Source organism: Dysidea avara, chromosome 2, assembly GCF_963678975.1.
Source record: "Dysidea avara chromosome 2, odDysAvar1.4, whole genome shotgun sequence".
Taxonomy (NCBI): Eukaryota; Metazoa; Porifera; class Demospongiae; order Dictyoceratida; family Dysideidae; genus Dysidea; species Dysidea avara.
Genome location: NC_089273.1, coordinates 29,424,869 through 29,446,632, shown reverse-complemented (window position 1 = coordinate 29,446,632; position 21,764 = coordinate 29,424,869). Strand labels below are relative to the sequence as shown.

At 35.9% G+C, this 21,764-nt stretch overlaps 1 protein-coding gene across 1 annotated transcript in view; it reads left to right on the top strand.

Annotated features, from left to right (window-relative positions):
* The window catches only part of LOC136247984 (uncharacterized), a 197,965-nt gene that overhangs the window by 48,298 nt on the left and 127,903 nt on the right, over window positions 1-21,764 (top strand). The window contains exons 7-10 of the mRNA XM_066039802.1: window positions 3,704-3,902; window positions 8,112-8,358; window positions 11,762-12,034; window positions 17,874-18,001. Coding sequence (XP_065895874.1) covers window positions 3,704-3,902; window positions 8,112-8,358; window positions 11,762-12,034; window positions 17,874-18,001 — 847 coding nt within the window. The remainder of the gene's footprint in view (window positions 1-3,703; window positions 3,903-8,111; window positions 8,359-11,761; window positions 12,035-17,873; window positions 18,002-21,764) is intronic.

The following is a 21,764-nucleotide window of genomic DNA, read 5'->3' as shown; positions in this document are numbered from 1 at the left end:
AAGTAATAAGTTTCTTAGTGTAAATCCACTTTGTTAGTGATTTTAATCAATTTGACTTACAATTGAAATGTTTTTCAAACTGGACCCGTACTAAACAGCAACACCCTAAGCATTAAAATTCTAATTAATTAATGCATTACAATAATATGTAATCAGATTTTACAAAACCGATCCAAATCGCACATCAGGCAAAATCAAACTAACACCTCCAGTGGATAGCTGCACTATCATGCTAGTAGTTTTGACATTCAGTACCACTCAAAACTACTCGAGGCTGGTTTCAGCAGATGTCTTTTCTGGGCTCGAATGGCGCTTTTAGGCCTTGTGAAGGACCTGGCTTGGCAAGAATCAGTGGGTTACTTGTGAACAGCCTGATAATGTTGGCCAGACGTTTTTTCTGTGGATTTTACTGCATATCAGCCACTAAGGAGCCAGCACAGCCCTGTAATCTCATCTCTGGACTCCAATCATGGTCTGCCTCCATTATGAGGTCTAACCCTTGCCCATCCCACCACTCCTACCCTCCACCCCTTTGTGAGTACTCGTGATACTACTTCGCTCGTCCAACTGCTCAGATTTTCTATCTTATTTGGCGAGAAACTCTATGAGCAGCTACAAGTACTGTAAGTGGTCTGAAAGGCAACGGATTGATGCATATTTAGCGTAGATTTCATATGCGTGCTTGCTATCCTTGGAGAGTTATGCTGGCTTGAATTCTTTAAAACTGTTTATCTTGAACTTCCAATGTGCGATTTGGATCATTTTCCCAAAATCCAGTTATGTGTGATTTTACAAAATTTGGTCACAAATAGCTTATGTCGTGTGGCTAAGTACAGCCAATGCAGGCAGGCAACATACTCGTTTTATTGAACAATGAAAATGCTGTTTTCATGTGTTTCTAGCTTGATAGTGCTTGAACTGTAATTAATCATTTCTGCTATGGAAACTTCCTCAGGGTAGGACACCTCCTGTGAGTCGAACATCTCCCATGAGTTGAATCTGTCCAGCTATCTTTGTGCCTTCAAAATTCAGTTCTTCACAGTCTTCGACGATTCCTGTAGTAAAGAAAAAGCACAAAGGCAAGTTAAAAGGAAGTGTCAAGACCAACCGTAGGCTGGCTTTGGAACTTGTAATTACAAAAAGAAATGATATCCAAACAAAAACAGCCAAGCTGTGAAAAAATGTGGGGCCTTAAAATGCATGGGTAAAAAAGTTGTGAAATCAAAAGTGGCAGTCAAGAAATGGCTGCAATGAAGTTAATCCTAATAAATTTTAACAATGCACACATTAAAATTTATTAGGGTTAACATCATTGCAGCCATTTCTTGGCTGCCACTTTGATTTCACATTTTTTTTACCCAGGCTTTTTAAGGCCACACCTTTTTCCACAGCTTGGTTGTTTTTGTGCGAATAATTCATAGCTACCAAACCTAGAGTGGAATTAAATTGGGAAAGGAAGTTGCAAAATTATTTTGAAAATTGCCCTAATTCTGTTCATAACACACTGTGTGGCATACCAGCTCTTGGGTTCCATGCCACGTTACTCTGTATCTTGATTTACCATTGCATAGTTGGTTTGCAATCACCTGAACCCCCACCAAAAGACAATCCTATCAAAAAGATGAAACATGTGTTCGCTCCCAATGGTTTTGTACTACAACAAGTGTGTTTTCATGTTGTAAATATGTTTGTGCACCTGAATCATCCATTCTAAATGTATGAGATAGATTTTTAAAGTCTTATAATCTTGTTGTATCAAAGTGCTGTTTTGATGCAGTCCTGGTGTTTAAAAGGTTTGATGGTGCTACTAAATGTTTGGGAAACTGGTCCATGTGACAAGAGTTATTAACAAGAAATAAGGGCTCAGGTGAATGTGAACAGACTATATAGTATGTGTCGGTTACAATGTAAGTTAAGTTTTTCATCCATATATTTTCTTTATTACTTACAGTGTACTTAGCCTGTATAAATTGTATCTTGCACATAATAGACAATCATGTTAACATATGATTTTGATTACCCTAAAGTAATTCAAATTTCATTTAGATTACTTAATCATACAGTATGATAGTATAGTAGGGACCACAAAGGAGTAAGCGTGACCCACAAAATAGCATCACCCAAAAACCAGCCTCAGTTTTCCTTGATGATGATGAGGCAGTTTTGGTTAGGTAAAACTAAGTTCAAACAAGCTTTCAGATTGACCCGAAACACTTTCAACAAGTTGCTACGGAAGTTTAAACATAATTTATTTAATAGAATTTTCTACTGACTGACTGCCTGATGTGCTCAGGCAAGTATAACTTGATAACGGCTAAGGTTACGAGCTAGATTTTTTCACTATTCGATGTCACTTCAGCCCGACAGGTGACTTTTGGCATACCACAGTATGTACAATGCATTCTCCATGGACTTACCAGTGTCCTCCTTTGTGTCCCATTCATCTTTGCTGACAGTGAAAAGTTTCAATTTGGCGATATAGCACATGATGGCTTCCCTTCATAACGGAAATCATCTGTATTTTTCATAGTGGCTGTTTTGATTGCAGAGGTGCTTTTCGAACAGTTCTCAATTCGTACTACTGTGTAACGGGTTGAACATAGCCGACAACAAAGTGTAATGGATATTTCACTTTTCAGATGACAATGATATAACTGGGGTGCGGCACCATTTCTTTCAGTATGCATGGATTGTAGAGGTGCTTTTCAAACAGTTCTTGATCCGAAATGCTGTGTAACAGGTTAAACATAGCTGACAACGAAGCATAATGGATACTTCACTTTTCAGACGATAGTTGATATAACTGTGGTGCATGGCACCATTTCTTTCGGTATGCATGGATTGCAGAGGTGCTTTTTGAGCAGTTCTCAATTCGTACTGCTGTGTAACAGGTTGAACATAGCCGACAACAAAGCGTAATAGATACTTCACTTTTCATATGATAATGATATAACTGGGGCGCGTCGCACCATTTCTGTTGGTATGCATGGATTGCAGAGGTGCTTTTCGGACAGTTCTAGATCCGAAATGCTGTGTAACGGGTCTAACAATGAAGCATAATGGATACTTCACTTCTCAGACAAAAACTGATATACGTAGCTGGGGCATGCAGCACCATTTCAGATGCGCTATGGGTGGGTTCGCCAGTCATAATAATAATATTTATAAAAAAGTTAACAAACAAGTTCACAGAAAAATTTGGAATTTTCAACTAGAGTAGGGACCATAGCACATCAATAAAAGTACTGAAACAAGCTGAAGTAGTGCACGATATTAAATCACAGTAAAACGATAAGTGTTATATCCCTACTGTAGCTTGTTTCAGTACTTTTATTGATGTGCTATGGTCCCTACTCCACTGTAAATCAGAAAAAAATTGTTGTCAAAAATTTTTCATCGCTGGCTGTATCGACAAAAATTAAAACAACGAATTACTTTTACCTATTATACAGATAATTCGTGCATACAAATACTATAGCTAATTGTTTCGTCCAAAAAAATCTTCGTCAATTATGCAAATGATGAAAATAGGTAGCATTGAAATTTTAATAGAAGAAAATTTTCACGTCAAAATTTTCCTGATTTACGGTAGTTGAAAATTCCAAACTTTTCTGTGTACTTGTCTTAAGTAAACACTTTGTTGCTATGAAATAGGAAGGGACTGCTATATGTACAACTTTAACAATATTACATAATGTTTCAGGAATTGCTTTTTACAATGCCTTGAAGTACTGAATGAGATGCAATCTACAGAGGAAGTAGAGTATTTCAAGCTTGTGACCTATTTAAAATTATGTACAATTCAACGGAAGATGGGTGATGATCAGAGATGCAAGGAATATATCAAAAAAGTAAAAGAGATGCTGTCTAATCTCTATGAAGACAAGAAATATGCTATTCTGGTAATACAAATGTAACTAGATTTTTTATACATACAGTAAATAAATAGATTTTAATGTGTTAACAGCCGGGGGGGGGGCACATGGCAGGTTTAATCGATGGACACCCCCAGGGTTCCATGGACTAGACCACTACTTTTCATTTTATATCAAAGTTAAAATTAGGAATTTGAAACTAGAGTAGGGACATTGTAGCAACACAATGAAAATAACCAGATCTGCAAAAACCTGACACGATTGGTTAATTTACAGTATAAAACATTGAATACATTGGGTGAAATATTTGTAAATTATTAAAAAATCCCATCATTTTAAAATGATTAGTTCTTAGTGGAGAAAGAGCCTAAAAACAAAACCTGGATATAATCTTGTTTGTCTACTCAGAAGAAGCTGGAAAATCTTTGTTTTGCTGAAGTAGACTCAAGGATATGTAATTTATGGGTCGTTGTTATATCATATCAATACAATAGTACCTAATCAACTTTTCAGTACTTATTTCTCACTTTTATGTAGTGAATAAAGGTGATACAAAGAAAAATTTACTCAGCAATCAGTTCTTCTATTCATGGCGAACACAATGGTTGTATGGTGCAAATTTCAACTCTGCTTGTCATTCTGCTTGTATATTACTACTGTTTTATTAAGCACCTCTAATTCATCTCCCTATACTTGCTGTAGAACTCTGTTTTTGCTACTTTGTAGGGCTGTAACTCTTGAAGTTATTGGCATATATGACTGGAGTTTGGACAATTAGTCTTAGTTCCACATAGAAATCCAGACTTTTTTACATATGTGTCACCACTAAAACACTTACGCATGCACCGGTTATAATATTTCACAGAATTTGTTGTATTTCAAGTTACGACTTGTGATTCTATATAATAAGTTGATTAAAAGATGTATGTGCACGTATCTATAAATAATTGTTGAGTTATAGTGCTAAGCTTATTAGCCAGCTAACCTTTGTATTGTATACTGATGAATCGTTGTGTGGAATAATTGAAGGGCACGTGATCTACTGTATGGTGAGGTGTGACTAGTAGTCATAGTGATTAGATATTATGTTGGTGGGCTCATAATAGGGGTTTCCTTACAAAAATCCTAATAAAATGCAAACGTAAAATCCACTGTGAAAAACAACTTTAACTCACAACAATGTCCAGGTGGTTCTTTGCCAGGAGTTTAGGTCCACCATTCAGCATCAAGTAAAAGAAAATGGTAGGTATATTTTAAACAAAACTGAAATTTTCCGTTTTGTTCATCTTCATAATTATTCATTTTACTGAGTTAGCTCTTTCTTTGACTGTTGTAGAACCACCAGGTATATGATTAGATGAATACCCATGTGGCTCCAGCACTAGTTTCATCACCTTGGTGAAAACCCGATGTTAATCCAAAGGGGAGGCATTATGGCTGCTAATAAAGTTCTTAGTTACCTGACTATTGACAATACCATTGTCAGAGTCTACTGGAACGTTTAACTTCAGAGTTCCCTCTTTCTTTGCTCCTTCTCCACTTTCTTAGTCTATCAACATACATACATACAATACAAGTTCACAAGTCTAAGCTGATATTATCTGTACTAAAACAAACACCAAAATCTCCACAGTCACTCTCCTGAGACATCATTAGACGGTTGGGAATAGTAACCATAAAACCAGGTAAAGCTGATACCACCACTCCAACAAATACTAACAGTGCAATTAAAGTTATGTATACAGCAATGCTTACTGAGTGTTTCCATATGTCCATGACCTATTGGTAAATCCACATCCTACAGACCACCAACCATCCCCAACCTTGCAGAATTTTAAAAATTCTTTGCCATTCAATCATTGAGTGATAATTCTTTATGTACTATTATAGTGTCTCTGTTTAGTCTTTCTTTTTGTAAACATGCTGCAAGAAGCCACCCAGGTGCTCACTTTAGATACGTGATAGCAGCATAGCAGCTTACTGTATATGTAGATGGTCTATTTACCAGTACCCTGTTTTTATTATGGTATTAACCACCATACAGAGTACATTATAATGGATCAATTCAACCTCCATGGGTACATTTAAAGTACAGATAGTTTGGTTAAAATGACCATCTAAAGGTGGTTGTAACTGAAGTGGGCATTTGAACTAAATCAGTCAAAATAACTAAGGAAGGTCAATATAACTGTTCATTATTGCATCCTTGAAGTTGCTTCCTGAGAACAGCTGCTTCAATTTTGGATTAAGCTGGGTCATCAGGGTTTGTCTACGAGCAGTTTGTTTGGTGGAAGTTGGCATTTCCTATCAGTTGTAATGCTGTCTTGATGCTGCCAATAAGTCCAGCTCATCTGTTTTCTCCAGGATGAAGACGGGATAAATGCATCCAACAAGAATGCTTGACACTTTGTCCATTGTTCTAGCTGCTGGTGAGATGTTTGCAGACACCACTGGATCAATCTTAGCACATTGGGGAGTCGAGTGTGCCTTTCCTTCCTAGTCTTATTTTCCAGCTTACTTCCGAACTCCTATTCCAGGAAAGTTGATGTCTCCTCAGATAGTGTGATCAGTGCAGTGTCCTAAAGCTTCCTCTTTGGAGAGAATTTTGGAATATTGGCTAAAGTATGCCTAAAAGCTGCAGAGGCACTAAAGAGAGTCGTATTTACTGACAACGGAGGACAGTGGGGTTTTCAGAAAAGCTACCCCCTGAAAAGCCAGTTCGCTGGGTTGGCAGCCAGTTCAGTGGCCAGACAGGAGTGAACAAAGGATGGCAAGCCTCTAGCAGCAAAGCCAAGAAAGTGCAGCCAAAGAAATGACTGGCAAAGACAAGCAGCGCAAAGATTGCATTTTATTGTATGTAACTGTCAGACTGTCACCTAAAATATGTAAGTAGGATTGCAACAAATAACCTGGTGGTGTATGTCCAAAATGTGTTGTCATGGGCTTGTGTGATAAAGTAATAGAGTATCATTAATTGTTTGGTTAGCATACTTCAGGAGCCCATAAGCACCACAAGGCATGAAGGAGTGTTTTATGAAGTCACTACTAAAGTGCAATAGTAAATGATACAAGCCACTAGCTAGGTGTTATAACCAATGAAACAATGTTATTGCATTAATGCAATTCACAACTATTCCTATTATGAACTCTGGTGACAGTTGGAATTCAGCAACATGTGCAGAGACTCTACCAACTTTCCCACAAATTTCCGTATCATAAGTGACACTTAACATCCAGCAAAGGTTACAAGTGTGGATGTATGTGGTTACAAGATGACTAGAATAACTCTATTAGGTATAAAAATACAAGTTAGTTAATACTACAGCATGTGTTAGTTTTACTGAATGTAGAGCTCCTGTTGATCAGTCAGAGGAGATGCAGTGCCCACATTCTAGCTTCTATATCACGTGTAGTTGTTCCATTCAACTCACGATAAAACCATGGTTGGGTGGGGTTATCACAACACTGGTACAAAACCTATGCAATTTAACCAAGCAGAGATGGAATTTCAATAACTGAGTTGTAGTAGAAATACAATTATTTTCACTTGTTTGATGTTACTGCAAAATGACAACTATTCTGCGGTATGTAGTCCATGATAGAGTAATGACATGCAACCAAAAACCAGATTTACAGATTTTTGAACCCTTATAATTTCAACACACAATTAAGTAATAAATAACTAAAATAAATAATTAAAATGTTCTGTGGAGGCAATTTTCAAGTTACCGTTTGTGAAAACGTTTATTAAACTTTTAGCACTTTATTTGAGTGAAACAAGCTCTATCAAGGATGTTATCTTATCACTGGGAAGAAACACGACAAAAACACTTACACAGGTTCTAATAAATTTAGTATACAGTATCACTACACCCCAGAAATACCTATAGAAAGCCTGCAGCTATTGCTGTACTGTGCAGTGGAAAACATGGTAATGACAACTAGAGTGTAAGCAATGTACAGGTTGGCTTTCCTGTGTCACTATATACAACAACTTATAGTGTTCCACCTGTTTAAGACTACAGTGTAGCTACGGTATACTGACTAAATTCTTATTTATCGCACCCACACGTTTCAAAAAAATAAAATTGCTCTGTCTGTTTGGCATAAAGGCTGTATTAATATTTACTATGAGTGATTGTAATCTCTGTGACAGAATGAATGTATGTACCTAAGTATATAGGTGCTTTTAATTTTAAAAGGTTTAAAAATTGTATTTCCATACTGTTATTACAGGAAGCAGAGCTTAAACTTCAGGAAGCAATTATTTTGAGGAATTTGTGTCTACCAGAAGAAAGTACTGTCTTACTACAAGAAGTACGTAGTGTTACAGAACAGATATATGGTAAAGACCATGTAAAAGTGGCCTTAATTGAGTCAGAGCTAAGTAACTCATTGAGACAAAATGGAGACTTGCAAGGAAGCAAGAAAGTTGCAAAATCAGCACTGAAAAAGTTTCAAAAGGGAGAGTTGTATCACTCTGGTTAGTACAAGCACTTATGAATTACTGCTATACTGTACATCTCAAGTGATAATAATTATATTAAAATTGTAGCATTCTTTTGAGGTTGTATGGAACATAAAGCAAAAGAGGACATACAATGAAATGCAGCATAAGATGAAGGGGAGTGCTGCCTTAAATTTGACAACATGTGCTATATTTAAATTATTTTTTGCTTCATAATCATTGTAACAGCAATAAATTGTACTACATTTCAATGACAACTCACTATGATGAGTCACTGTTATTCTCATTGCTGTGAATGGTCATTAGTCTTACTGCAATCAGAAAAGATTTTCTGTATGCTGGTGTCAATAAACATACATTTCTCCTTAGAAATTTCTTCTTCAAGTTGTCATTATTCTTACATGATAATTCACAATCAAAATTCACATTGCTGAAGCATCCTGCAATTTCCAGCACTTGCAGATTAGTCTCTGAAGTGCAACATACTGTTCTATTTATACCACAGCCACCTATACTTTACTGGTATATACACACTTACCCTCTCAAGCTTGTGTCCCTCTAGCACATTCAAGTGCAGAACTGTCTCTGTGATATACATATTACCAAAACTTTATAATGTGTTACGGAGAGTATCAAACTTTGCTATACACAATGAAGTTAAGTAGCCCGCATACCGCGCCGCATTTCCCAGATTTAACACCTTCTTAGTTTAGTTGAGTGGTCCGCATTGAATTATTATGCTCCATCTATATAGACATGTCACGTTCACTATCAGAACTGTCGAGGCATGGAATGGTGACCATGATGAATCTCGAGTTAAGACGTCATGCGCAAAGTTGATATCTATGGCTTTCCATGTTGGTTGACTGTGTCTTTCTCTTTGTACCAAGTTCCTCAGTGCATTGTGCCATACTTTTCTCATGTACACTGTTCTTTCACTCTGTAGCTTCAGTCTCTCAACGTATGTATATGTGCATTCCCACTGTACTTATAATTAGTCACCAATCAACACAAATCACTGAGTCGTTTGAATGATGCCATAGGATTTTACGGGCTCATTTTTCACAGTGTATAGCACTCTCCCTACACCATTATAAACTCTTGATATTACTGTACATAAACCTAAAAGTAGTCTAAAAGTATAAAAAGAGTTGACATCATTTCAGAAATTGATCATGATACTCCTCAATGTTATGTAAAAGCTGTATCAATTTCCACTGTACCAACTAAGAACATAGTGATATTTTTATAAAGAGTTATAACAAAGAGTTATCAGGAGTTAGAGTTATCTTGTATTTCTTTATAAATCCTGCATGAGCCTTTACCCTACAGTAACTGAGACATACTAACTCTAATAGCTTTCAGAAAACAGTATGCAAATTACCTGTTTTAAAATATTTTGCATGGACAAATAAATTGGCATTTTAGTTGAAACACTTCAAATCACACCTATGTTATCTATGTAGCTATGTATTATTCATTTGGTGAACTTTGAGACATCACGAAATCTAAAATGGCCACTGATTCTGGGGGGATGTACCCCCTAGATTCCCAGCTGCAAGAAATTTGAGACTTGCTTCCTTGAGTTATGGCTTGACATATTGTTTCTTTTCTTTATTATTTCTTTATTTTGATATTTTTTATTAAAATGTATGCTTGTGCAAACTATGTGAGTTTTTGCTGAAATGGTCTCATGTGTCACAATAACAAAATGGAATGTGGTAGATGCATTTTCTTGCACATGTATCTAGCATTGAATGGGACACAGGGATAACCTATTGTGTCTGTTAGCTAACTGCAAATAATATGATGGTTTAAGTACTGATTTCGATTAATTGCATTTACAAGGTATACTTGTTTTCAGTGGCAGAGGAGATAGTTGAAGTGAGCATTATGCAAGTTGCAGTATGCAAATATTCTATTGCAGTACCTATTTCTACCATCACTTCTAGGAAAATGAGTGTTTATTAACAAACATACATGGTCATTACATGATGACATAAAAAAGTTGTGAGTCAATGAAGTTCAAAAGTAGGCAAAGTGTGCCCACATACTCTGTTTTTGCAGGTCCAGTCATATTTTACACAATAGGGTGGCACACAATGATGAAGGGTTAAGGCAAATGCATTCATTGGCTGGGAAAATATATGAACAAAATACATAATTATAGTAACTTACGTAGCGGGATATGGGTAACTAAGAAGTGGTAGCCTTAGGGTGTATAACTAGGAATGCATCAATTAAATTTGTGAAATATTAGGTCAGTAAAAGCATGAGCAAAATTTTAACTTAACAAGTGCAACTTTTGTGAAGTGTACACTGGGGAACATGACCTTAGTGCATTATATTTGAAACACTCTAATAGAACAGTCACACTCAATAACATCAGAAATGTGTAGACTATTGCTATGGAAACAGCACTAACAAAGACCCCATCCATGAATTAGGCCATGACTGAGGTAGTCTAGCATACAAACAATTATTACTTAGATTGATATCTTAACAAGACAGTCATTGCATGGTGAAATTTTACAGTAGGTATGCATTCTGTACTTCACTTAGTTTTGTGCAAAAATATGTAATAAAAATTTTCTTGTAAAAATATTTTTGTATGATTTACAGCTGCATATTTTGATCTTTTGCAACTTTTTCATAACAAATTTTTATCGTGTATGTATGTCCCTCTGGCAGGGAAGAGTGGCTTGTCCGACTGTTTAGAGCTAATAAACAATCAATCATTCAATTATATGAAAATAATTTTGCAACAAAAAGTGAATTACGATAATTTCTGAGCAATATGTAATAGGTGGGAAATAAAAGAATTATTAAAAGAAAAATAGGTAGGAAAATCTCAATAGACAGATTTCTATGCATACCTTTCTATGTATCAATTGAGCTGCAATGAAACAGCCAATTGTATAATGTAATGATCACCTCCCACCTGCATCAGATTTTGCTGCACTTATTTATGGATGGGAAGCAAGTAATGTGCTTAAATGATTGCCTAATCAGAATCATGTAATAATAGAAAGTATTGCTAATTAAAAAATGACTTGTACAAAATTGCTTATTCTTGCTGTCTTATTTTTTTGTTACATCTGTGAGACATCAAGCTGCGTAAAAGAATTTCTTGGTATTTCTTGGCAGCATATAAAGCTGCATCAGTTTTTAACAACCTATATTGAATGCATTTCTACTCACCTAGAAGTAATGAAGAATTAAAATTTTAGGCTTGCCACTTCACGATTTAATTTTTACACTACTGTATAGTAATGAACAATACAAGTGCAACTTATCTGCTGTAGATTGAAAAGCTTCACACTGAGTGCATTCCATGTTGTTATGCATTTCTGTACATTCTATTACACTAACCATTTATGTTCATTTTATAATAGCATGATGTTTGTTGTCTTTGCAGAGAGAGCAAAAACACTTTGTAATTTGGGCACTACATACACACATTTGTGTGAGTATGAGAATGCTGAGAAATCGTTGAAAGAAGGATTAGAGTTGATTGGAGGGCATTATGATAACAGCAGTGAAACCTGGGGCATCAGAAAAACAGAAATATTAGAAAAACTAGGCAATATGAATAGAAGAAAGGGTTACTTAGGTGAATCTCTGGAGTTCCTAACAGAATGTGTTGACTTGAAGAAAAAGTGCTTTTCAGCTTATACAGCTTATCATCCTGGTAAGCTTTAACTAACTTGCACTCCTGCACTTATAAACAACACCATTGCACAGTTCTAATTCAAAAGCTGAAGACCATTAATTTTTGCTTGAATTTATATATAACAGTAGAAGTAAAAATTAGGAATTTTAAGTTTGATTAGGGAAAAAGAAAAAAAGTAGTGAGGAATAATTAATAGTGGGGAAACAAGGAAGTTTGTAGTATACCTGCAGATATACGTACTAGTGGACATTAAATCCCTAATCTTCAGTCTAACCATGACTGAGTTTTGGATTAAATGTCCACTAGTGTATCTGCAAGCACAGTATATAGGTAACCTTCCCTGTTTCACCACTTTTTAGTGATTCCCTTGTTCACTATATACTGATTTTTCTTTGATCCTAATCTAACTTAAAATTCCTAATAAGTGAACGGGCCTGCAATAATAGAGCATGTGGGCACATAACAATTGCCTACTTATTCCAACTTTGATACATCATAACTTTGTATTCCATTGTTGCTTGGCCATGAAGTTTTCAGCACTTATTAAACATTTAGTTGGCTTTAAAATACAAGTCACAGAATGAAAATATTCTATCCCAATACTGAGATATTAGATGTTATATGGTAGGGTGTACTTTGTGCCCACATGTCCTATTTTGCAGGCCCAGTCATATTTTTCCTTCTTCTTGTTTGTTTAGTTTTTCATAACATAATTATGACAAATGAACCAGCACATACCACATTGAAAGAAAGGAAGGAATGCCACAAAAATGCACCCCAACAATCATTTATGCAATGGAAACGGAGGAGGCCATTACGCTTTGTATTCTGCTATACTTCGCTTGTTATTACATGTCATTATGAACGAGGAACAGTATGAGAAGCATTTCTTCAATGAATCGAGTCACTACAGAAAATACAGGCGTTATGCATAATAGCTAACACAGCCACTAGGAAGCCACATCGCACTATCGCAAATTGACACATTGCATTGTCAGCGAAAAGAACTGGAACAAAAAGGAAGACATTCCCTGTATTATATGCATTGTGGTTGGTGAAAGGGTGCATCTCAGGGATGAAGTACATTGACAGTGAAGAAATCAAGCCCGTTGCTTTATCCATTGTTGAGTTATGCTTAGCTGGAAGCATCAGTCAGTCAGTCAGTCTGCATTAATTCTGTTCAATAGAAAATTTATAAATTTCCATTGAAACGTTTGGAAGGAGTTGCGATTTGTCGGAAGACATTTTTAGGGCTTGACTGTGCCTAACTAATGCCACCAAGCTGCTATGGAGAGATATTGTGGCTTGTTTTAGAGTGGTATTTGTGACTGGAAAAGCCCAGTTCTTCATGATACCTAATATGCAGTACAGTAGTACTGTATGATAACACTGGTGCCTGCTCAACAGCTAACACTGGTATAAACTTATCTATTCACAATGTTCATAAGCAGAACAGAATTAGGCCTCAGGGAATTAGGCTTAAAAATTTATTTTATTCTGCATGTTCACCAAAAATATTAGCAATGGGCTCTTATTCTCAAAATGTAATTTTGTTATTTCCAAAATTATTTTACCTTTGCAACTGACAAATTTCAAAATAAAGAACAATTAAATATTGCCCCTAGCAATGTGAATGTTATATTTGCAAATCACACATGAGAAGTTTTGAGATAAACAGTTTTAAAGAATTCAAACTGTTATAACTTGCTGAGGATATTGAGCATGTTTTGTGTAAGAAATTTACATAAAAGATGCATCAATTTATTACCTTTCAGTGCACCTTCAGTACAGTTGTACATGACTGCTTGTAGAGTTTCTCACCAAAATTAGATAGCAATTGGACAGGTGAAGTATTGTGAGTGCTCACTAAAGGGTAGAGGGTGGGGGGGTCATGGGTTGGGCAAAGGATAAGCTTTAAAATGCAGACAGATCACAATTAAACTCCAGACACACAATTTCAGGGTTGTGCTGGCTTCTTAGTGGCTGATATGCTGCAAAACTATTTAAATCAACACAGAAAGCATTTTGGTCTACCATACCAGGCCATCCACCAGTGCACTACTGATTCTTGCCAAGCCAGTTCCTTTAAAATGCCAGAAACCACTATTTGAGTTCACCACACCACCCAGAAAAGAACATCATTTATGCTATGAATAATATACTTTACTCTGTCCATTTAAAACTTGAAAAGACGATTTTCGAAATTCACACCTGCAGATAATGTAAAATTGAGACATGCCATACAGTAGCTATCCATGTGATTGCCCAGAAGGGTAAACTTTTGTCCCCTCTTCATCACACTTCAAAATATCATATCTTGTGACCTATAGATGCTGTCCTTTTAAACTTGTAAAGGTTACTTTTAGACATTGATGCCTATACAAATGATGTAAAATTCAGGTTGTTAGAGACAACCAGAAGCACTCGTTTATTAATGAAATTACAGTGTTCATCAAGGTTTGGAGAAGTAAAAATGCTGTTCTATTTCACAGGAATTAAAGTTTGCTTTAATCAGCAAGATCCTTAGTGATTATTGCAATTAGAGTAAAATTTATTCTGCTGGCTGTTCTGTTAGAGTAGGTGACTGCTCTATTAGATTATCTTAATCTCAACTTGCATGAATTCACATAATTATTTTGCCAAGTATGCTCTTAAATTGCTTCATTATGCTCTAATTATTCTCAATACTTTAACCTCATTATTGCACTCATTCCCGTACCCCTAAATAGAATCAAAGTTGGAACGCCTAATGTCATTCACTACACTAACACATCATACAGGATTAAAATTTTGCATTCAGGGATATAATTTCTGTGCACAGCTTTCATGTGTTTCATTGTAAATACTGTGTGATTATATATACACCATGATGATGTCAAACTTCAAAGGAGCTACCAATTGTACATTAGACCTCAAACCACAGGTAAATATACCTACCTGAGAACAGGTGAGCATATAAACACTCACCCGTGGTTTGAGGCATGTGACATACTAACTATTCTACTCAAATAAATAGTCAGAATGAATAACTATAAAAATTAATGCGATCAAATTTGAAAAAACCAGGTTTTCAATTTGTTGACTTTGACCAACTGTAATGTGACCTTCCAGCATGCCATTGACCTGAAATTCAATGCTTCCATCATACAGTATGATAGCTACTGTATAGTAGGGACCACATAGGAGTAGGCATGGCCCACAAAATAATATCACCCAAAAAACAGCCTCAATTTCCCCTGATGATGATGAAGCAGTATTGGTTAGGTAAAACTAAGCCCAAACAAGCTTTCAGATTGACCTAAAATACTTTCAACAAGTTTCTACGGGATTTTTAAAAGATAATGAAATTTTCTAGTGATGACTGACTGAGTAACTGACTGATGCCTTCAGACAAGCATAACTCGATAACGACTAAGGCTACAGGCTTGGATTTTTCACTATCCGACGTCACTTTGACCTGACAGGTGCCTTTTGGCATACCGCAGTACGTATTATGCATTCTGCATGGACTTACCAGTGTCTTCCTTTGTGTCCCATTCATCTTTGCTGCTGACAGCGAACAGCATTGATTTGGTGATAGCATGTGATGACTTCCCTTTGTAATGGAAATTGTCCGTATTTGTCATACGTAGTGGCTATTTTGCAAGCAGATGTGCATTTCAAACAGTTCTTGATTCGTACTGCTGTTTAACGGGATGAACATAGCCGACAATAAAGTGTAATGGATACTTCACTTTTCAGATGATAATTGATATAACTGGGGCGTGTGGCACCATTTCTTTCTTTCGGTATGCGTGGATTGCAGAGGTGCTTTTCGAACAGTTTTTGATTCGAAATGCTGTGTAACGGGTTGAACATGGCTGACAACGAAGCACAATGGATACTTCACTTTTCAGACGATAATTGAGACGCACGGCACCATTTCAGATGCGGTATGCTTGGGTTAACCAGTCATAATAACTATTTACAAAAAACAGAAAAATTTGGAATTTTCAACTGGAGTAGGGACCATAGCACATCGATAAAAAGTACTGAGACAAGCTATAGTAGTGTGCAATATTAAATCAAAGTAAAAACAATAAGAAGTGTTATATCCCTACTGTGCTTTTCCATTAAGGTATCTTGAGCACAATAGAGATATAACACTTCTTATTGTTTTACTATTGTACACTACTCTAGCTTGTTTCAGTACTTTTTATCGATGTGCTATGGTCCCTACTCTAGTTGAAAATTCCACATTTTTCTGTGCACTTGTAGTATTACAAAAGGACAGGTCAAAATTTGAAGCAGGTGGCTATCCCTACAACATGCAGCACAGTAGTACTAGATCATGCAGGTTTGGGTTTTTCTGGCCAAAAATATTATTCAAAAACCAGCTTAACAATATCATCCTGGTGCCTTGGCAGTATTGGTTAGGTATAACCAAGCCCAAAAGTGCCTAAAACCGTAAATGCTTCAAATACAATGTTATAAAATTCAAAAAAAAATTATTCAATTGAATATTCTACTTACTAATTAATTGCTGCCTTCCTGATTCCTTCTGGCAAGTGTAACTCAAGAATGGCTAAGGCTATGGGCTTGATTTTTCACTGGAATACTGCAGTACATACAATGCACGCACATTATGGACTTACTTTTGTCCTCATTAAATTTTGTGTCACACTTATTTGCTGACAGCCCAAGATGACGATTTGCGGTAGCACGATGTCTTCCCAACGTTTGTAAATGGAAATTGACTGTTGTCCCTATTTTCTGTGGTGACTGGATTGATTGCAGAGGATTGATTGATTGATTGACTGAATTCATTTTTAATGCTGTGAAACATGCTTAACATAGCTGAAAGTAAAGTGTAATGGCCATTTCAGCAATTGATAGTTGGGGTGCATGAATCATTCGTATTTTCATGGTGGCTGGATTAATTGCTCCTACTGTTCTTAGTTTGTAGCACTGTGTAATAGGCTGCATATAGCTGAAAATTAAGCGTAATGGCCACTTCACTTTCGAGTCTGTAGTTGATAGCTGGGGTGCACATTCAGTCAAAACATTAACTCTGGCTCCAACCTTTCTTTTGATGAGATATGTGTGAGTTCACCCATTATAATAATGTTACACAAACAATTAGGAATTTTAAGTTTGATTAGGGATCAGAGAAGAAAGTTGGGAAATAAGGGAGGCCGCCTACACCTGCAGTTATACTAGTGAACATTTAATCTCCAATTCAGTCATGGGTATAGGGATTAAATGTCCACTAGTACATCTGTAGGTGTAGACGACCTCCCTTGTTTACCTACTTTTTTTCTATGATCCCCAATCGAACTTAAAATACCTAATGCTTATTGAGTTATAATCTCTCAAAGTCATATCACTTAATGTGTGTGGAAACCTAGTTTGGTCGCAAATGTATATGTCCACATAAATTTCAGCACAAATAGGCATACAATAGGTGATCTTTTGAGCACTGCTTAAGAGAATAATGCTCAATTCTGTGAGCATAGGTAATGGCCACATGCCTAGTTGCACTGATGAGCTGCACAATGATGACTTAAACATTGGATACATTAAACATTGAAAGGACATGTTGAATGTTGCACTTGTGCCGACTCCAGTTAATTCCAATTAATATTTTAATGCTTGCTTGTAGCTCCTGGTTTAGATGTCTACTTTAGGAATTCACTCTTTTTTGGATTCTACTTTCACCTATTCCTCAAGCTGCCACAGTATTATAAACTTCTGTAAACACATTGCACTCTACTCCTACTTGTTATAAAACTGTTTGGGCAATATGTTTTGATTATTATTGTATGTAAGTATTATTATTACCTTGAACTTATTTTTATTACATCACTTTTTCATACAGAATTGGCTCAAGTTCTTCTCTCATTAGGAAGAACGCAACACAGGATGTCTTTACTAGCTCAAAGCTTTGAATCATTGCATAAAGCTTTAACCATTAACGAGAGGTACTTTGGTGAGGAGTATCCACAAGTAAGTATCTATCTTAAAAAATTCTTGCTAATAAAATTAATATCTACATCATATTCCTTAGATCGACATTAATTCATAATGTACAAAATTGTAACTATGTATGTGATAACATGCATACCTGTTTTACTACTCATACAAAAGTCCCAATTACAGCAGAGGGATCCACAATGTAGCCAAAATTTGCAAAAATTTCATACGAGATTTGAAATCTTTACAGATTTGCAAAAGATTCAGGGATTCAACTATAAAGCTTCAGCAAGCACCACCAAACTAAGTATCCTCAAAAATCGATGATTTTGACTAAGATTCAAAAGATTCGCAAAGATTTAGTGGTATAAAGATGTACGAGATTCAGCTGCGTTGTGGACCACTCATAAATTTCACTGAGTTGTAATTGCAATTTCACTGGCTGGAATTTGTGTAAAAAGTACAGTGTAAATAGTATTGTTGCTTAGTAATGGTTACTGCGGACACCCAAAATGTCTATTTCCTAATGGTCTCCATGGCAATGTGAATAAACTCTTTGCCTAGAAACTATTATTTTGGATAATTTTAGGCTTGTACCTCATAATCCACATAACTGTTTGTTGGCAAACAATAATGAGTATAGAGTATTAACAGGGAATAATATGGGTAGCAGTGAAATTTGGGGATAAATACCACTCTTGTTGAGTTGAAAATAGTAACTTTGCTTATGAATTTTTATTGATTTCATGCAGCACTACTCATTGTACTATGATATTATTATTAGTTGCTTGTGAAATAATAATGTATTTCACAGAATAATCAAGATACATGATACACTGTTCAAGAAGCCAGCACGTGACACTGTGAGTATATTGACAGGAAGAAAATGCAATTTTTGCACCTCCATAGCTTTGTACTGCCTTTACTAAACTGTATGATTTTTGCTGTGGACATGCCTGCCAACTTCAGTACTCCACATGCCAAATTTGAATGAAAAAATTGCTTCAAGTGTTCCCGAGATATGCGACTTCAAAAAATGGCTTAGTTTCTTCGTTCTTTTTTTCTTATTTTTCTTCCTCTTTTTGCACACTTACAAAAACTTCCAAAAATCATGAACACCATATGTGATTGCCTTGACATTTGGCACACAAAAGGGGAGTATAAAGGCACATCTTAACACCAAGTTTGGCTGGAATGTGATAAACAGTCAAGGAGTTATTAGCGACTATTCATGAAAAACAAACACCAATATGTTGTCACGTCTACAGGTTAAACCGCTTATGGTAAGAAGCTGAAAATTGGTGGGTAATAGGTTAACTATTGAACTTCAAACTTTTTGTGGTTTGAAAGAAATCGAGCTAAAAACCATGAAGACACAACCAAAAAATCAACAGTGTGTAACAATTATACATCTAGATTAGCTAATAAAGCGATGACTACTTTCCACGCCTACCAGAAAAACAGCTTGGAGTAATGCTTTGAAAATCGCTGTACCAATGGAGTAATCATCTTAGAAAGGCTCTTCATTGGTGAAGAAGAATCAGACTTAAAGTCACAAAGTTACAACACGAAAAAGCCAACTTAGTGTAGCAAGTGTGAGATCAAGATACTCTAATAGAGCAGTCATCCTAATAGAGCAGTCAACCTAATAGAGCAGTCACCTTGAAGAGAGATCAGCTAGAAACAAGTAACCTGTATAGAGATCAGCTACAAATAAATCACCCTGTAGAGAGATCAGCCAGAAACAAGTCACACTGCAGAGATATCAGCTAAATACAAGTTAGGCCACAGGATTGGACAGAGTTTGCTTCTCTGCTCACAGTTTGACGTGAAGACTTTCTTTTTCTTTTTGTTTATTGACTATTATTAATTATTAACACTTCTTATTGTTTAAAAAAAGTTTAATACCCTGTAGAGATCAGCTTCATCCAGTATATGTGCTGGAAACAAATCACCATGTAGAGAGATCTGTTAGTAGCAAGTCACTCAGTAGATAGTTCAGCTAGAAACAAGTTACCCTGTAGCCCTTCGTTTCCCACCAATAGTTTTTGCCATACATTTTTTGACTTCATGATAATATTTATTTTTAGATGAATAGAAACAGCTTTAATAATAACATACATTTTTATTGGAACAGTAACCTCTAGGCAAACTTTAGAAATAAAAATTTCCTTATAAGGATCTAGTACAACAAGGCATTGATATATATTCTTATATATTCCCGCATCTACATCATGACAGTATTGTCTTTGTAAAACCATCATACAATAATCTTTTGCACTGAGTTTTGTTCTGCGTATCCCTGAATGGCATAGCTACCTAGCAAACTTGTAAAAGTTGTAAGTAAACAGAGTGAATCTATTGTAATAAATTCTTACACATTTATTTTCCCTTTTTGTGCAAATTTGATTACATCATACTTCTAATTAGATTATTCAATCACCATCCCATTTACACCACTAGTGCATAATTATGTAGAGAAGTGCTGCTAAAAATTTGGTGATGATACCTGCAACTATACAAGAGTTATAAGGTTATAAAGCAAGGAGTATAATTGTCTGGTTAAAGGAATGTGGGAAATGAAGGGGTAGAGAGATCAGCTAGAAACAAATAACCCTGTTGAAAGATCAGTTGGAAACAAGTCACCCTGTAGAGATATCAGCTAGAAACAAATCACCCTATAGAAATATATGCTGGAAACATATTACCATGTAGAGATATCAACTAGAAACAAATCACCCTGTAGAAATATATGCTGGAAACATATCACCATGTAGAGAGTCCAGCTAGAAACAAGTCACCCTGAAAAGAGTTTAATGAGAGTTTCAGCTACAGTTCAGTTATGTATGAGAAGTCACCTTATTTCCTACAGTGTGTGATAATCATTCAGTGTTAAATGTTAAATATACAGTACAAATATTTAATCAGATAAAGTGCTATACACACAATTGCTTATTTTGTTCCACAATTCCTGCAACAAAGAAAAAAAGAAGTTAAAAGGAAGCACCAAAGCCTGTTTATGGCTGGCTTTGTGGCTTGCAATACAAAAAGAAGTGATATCTAAACCAAAACAGCCAAGCTGTAAAAATGAGTGCAGCCCCCTAAAAGCCAGGGTGAAAAAGATGAGAAATCCAAGGTAGTGGCCAAGAAATGGCTGTGTTGGTATGTTAATGGCAATAATTTTAATTACGACTATTCTGGTGAATTTGGTGCCGAATCCTAGTGAAACATGGAGGAGGCAATGCAAATTCACCTGAATTGTCATAATTAAAATATTTGCCATTAACCTACCATCACAGCCATTTAATTTCTTAGCCACCACCTTGGATTTACATCTTTTTTCACCCTGGCCTTTTTGGGAGCCACATTCTTTTATTACAGCTTGACTGTTTTGGTTTAGATTGTAATGAGTAATATTATCACAAACTCAATTTAACACTGTTGATTAATTACAGTATATTAATGATATACTTCACAAAGCAACCAAATTGATGAATTTCCAGATAAAAATGGGTTCACTTCCACAAAATATCTATGGACTATGGTTCAAGCCAAAAAGTTATCAAACAACACCGTAGTACGTAGCAGGGTTCCTCCCTAAAGTGATGAGCACTGCTAAGTTTAGGCCTGGACCTAATGTGCCAGCATAATTATAGGTCACCAATTTTGTGAGAATAATTCCAGAATTATAGGATTGTTACAGGCATAATCACATAGTGATATAATTTGCCATACATTAGTCCCAATAGTAGGAGTGCAATTAATCCCAAATCGCATGGCCTTGTTTCTGTAATTG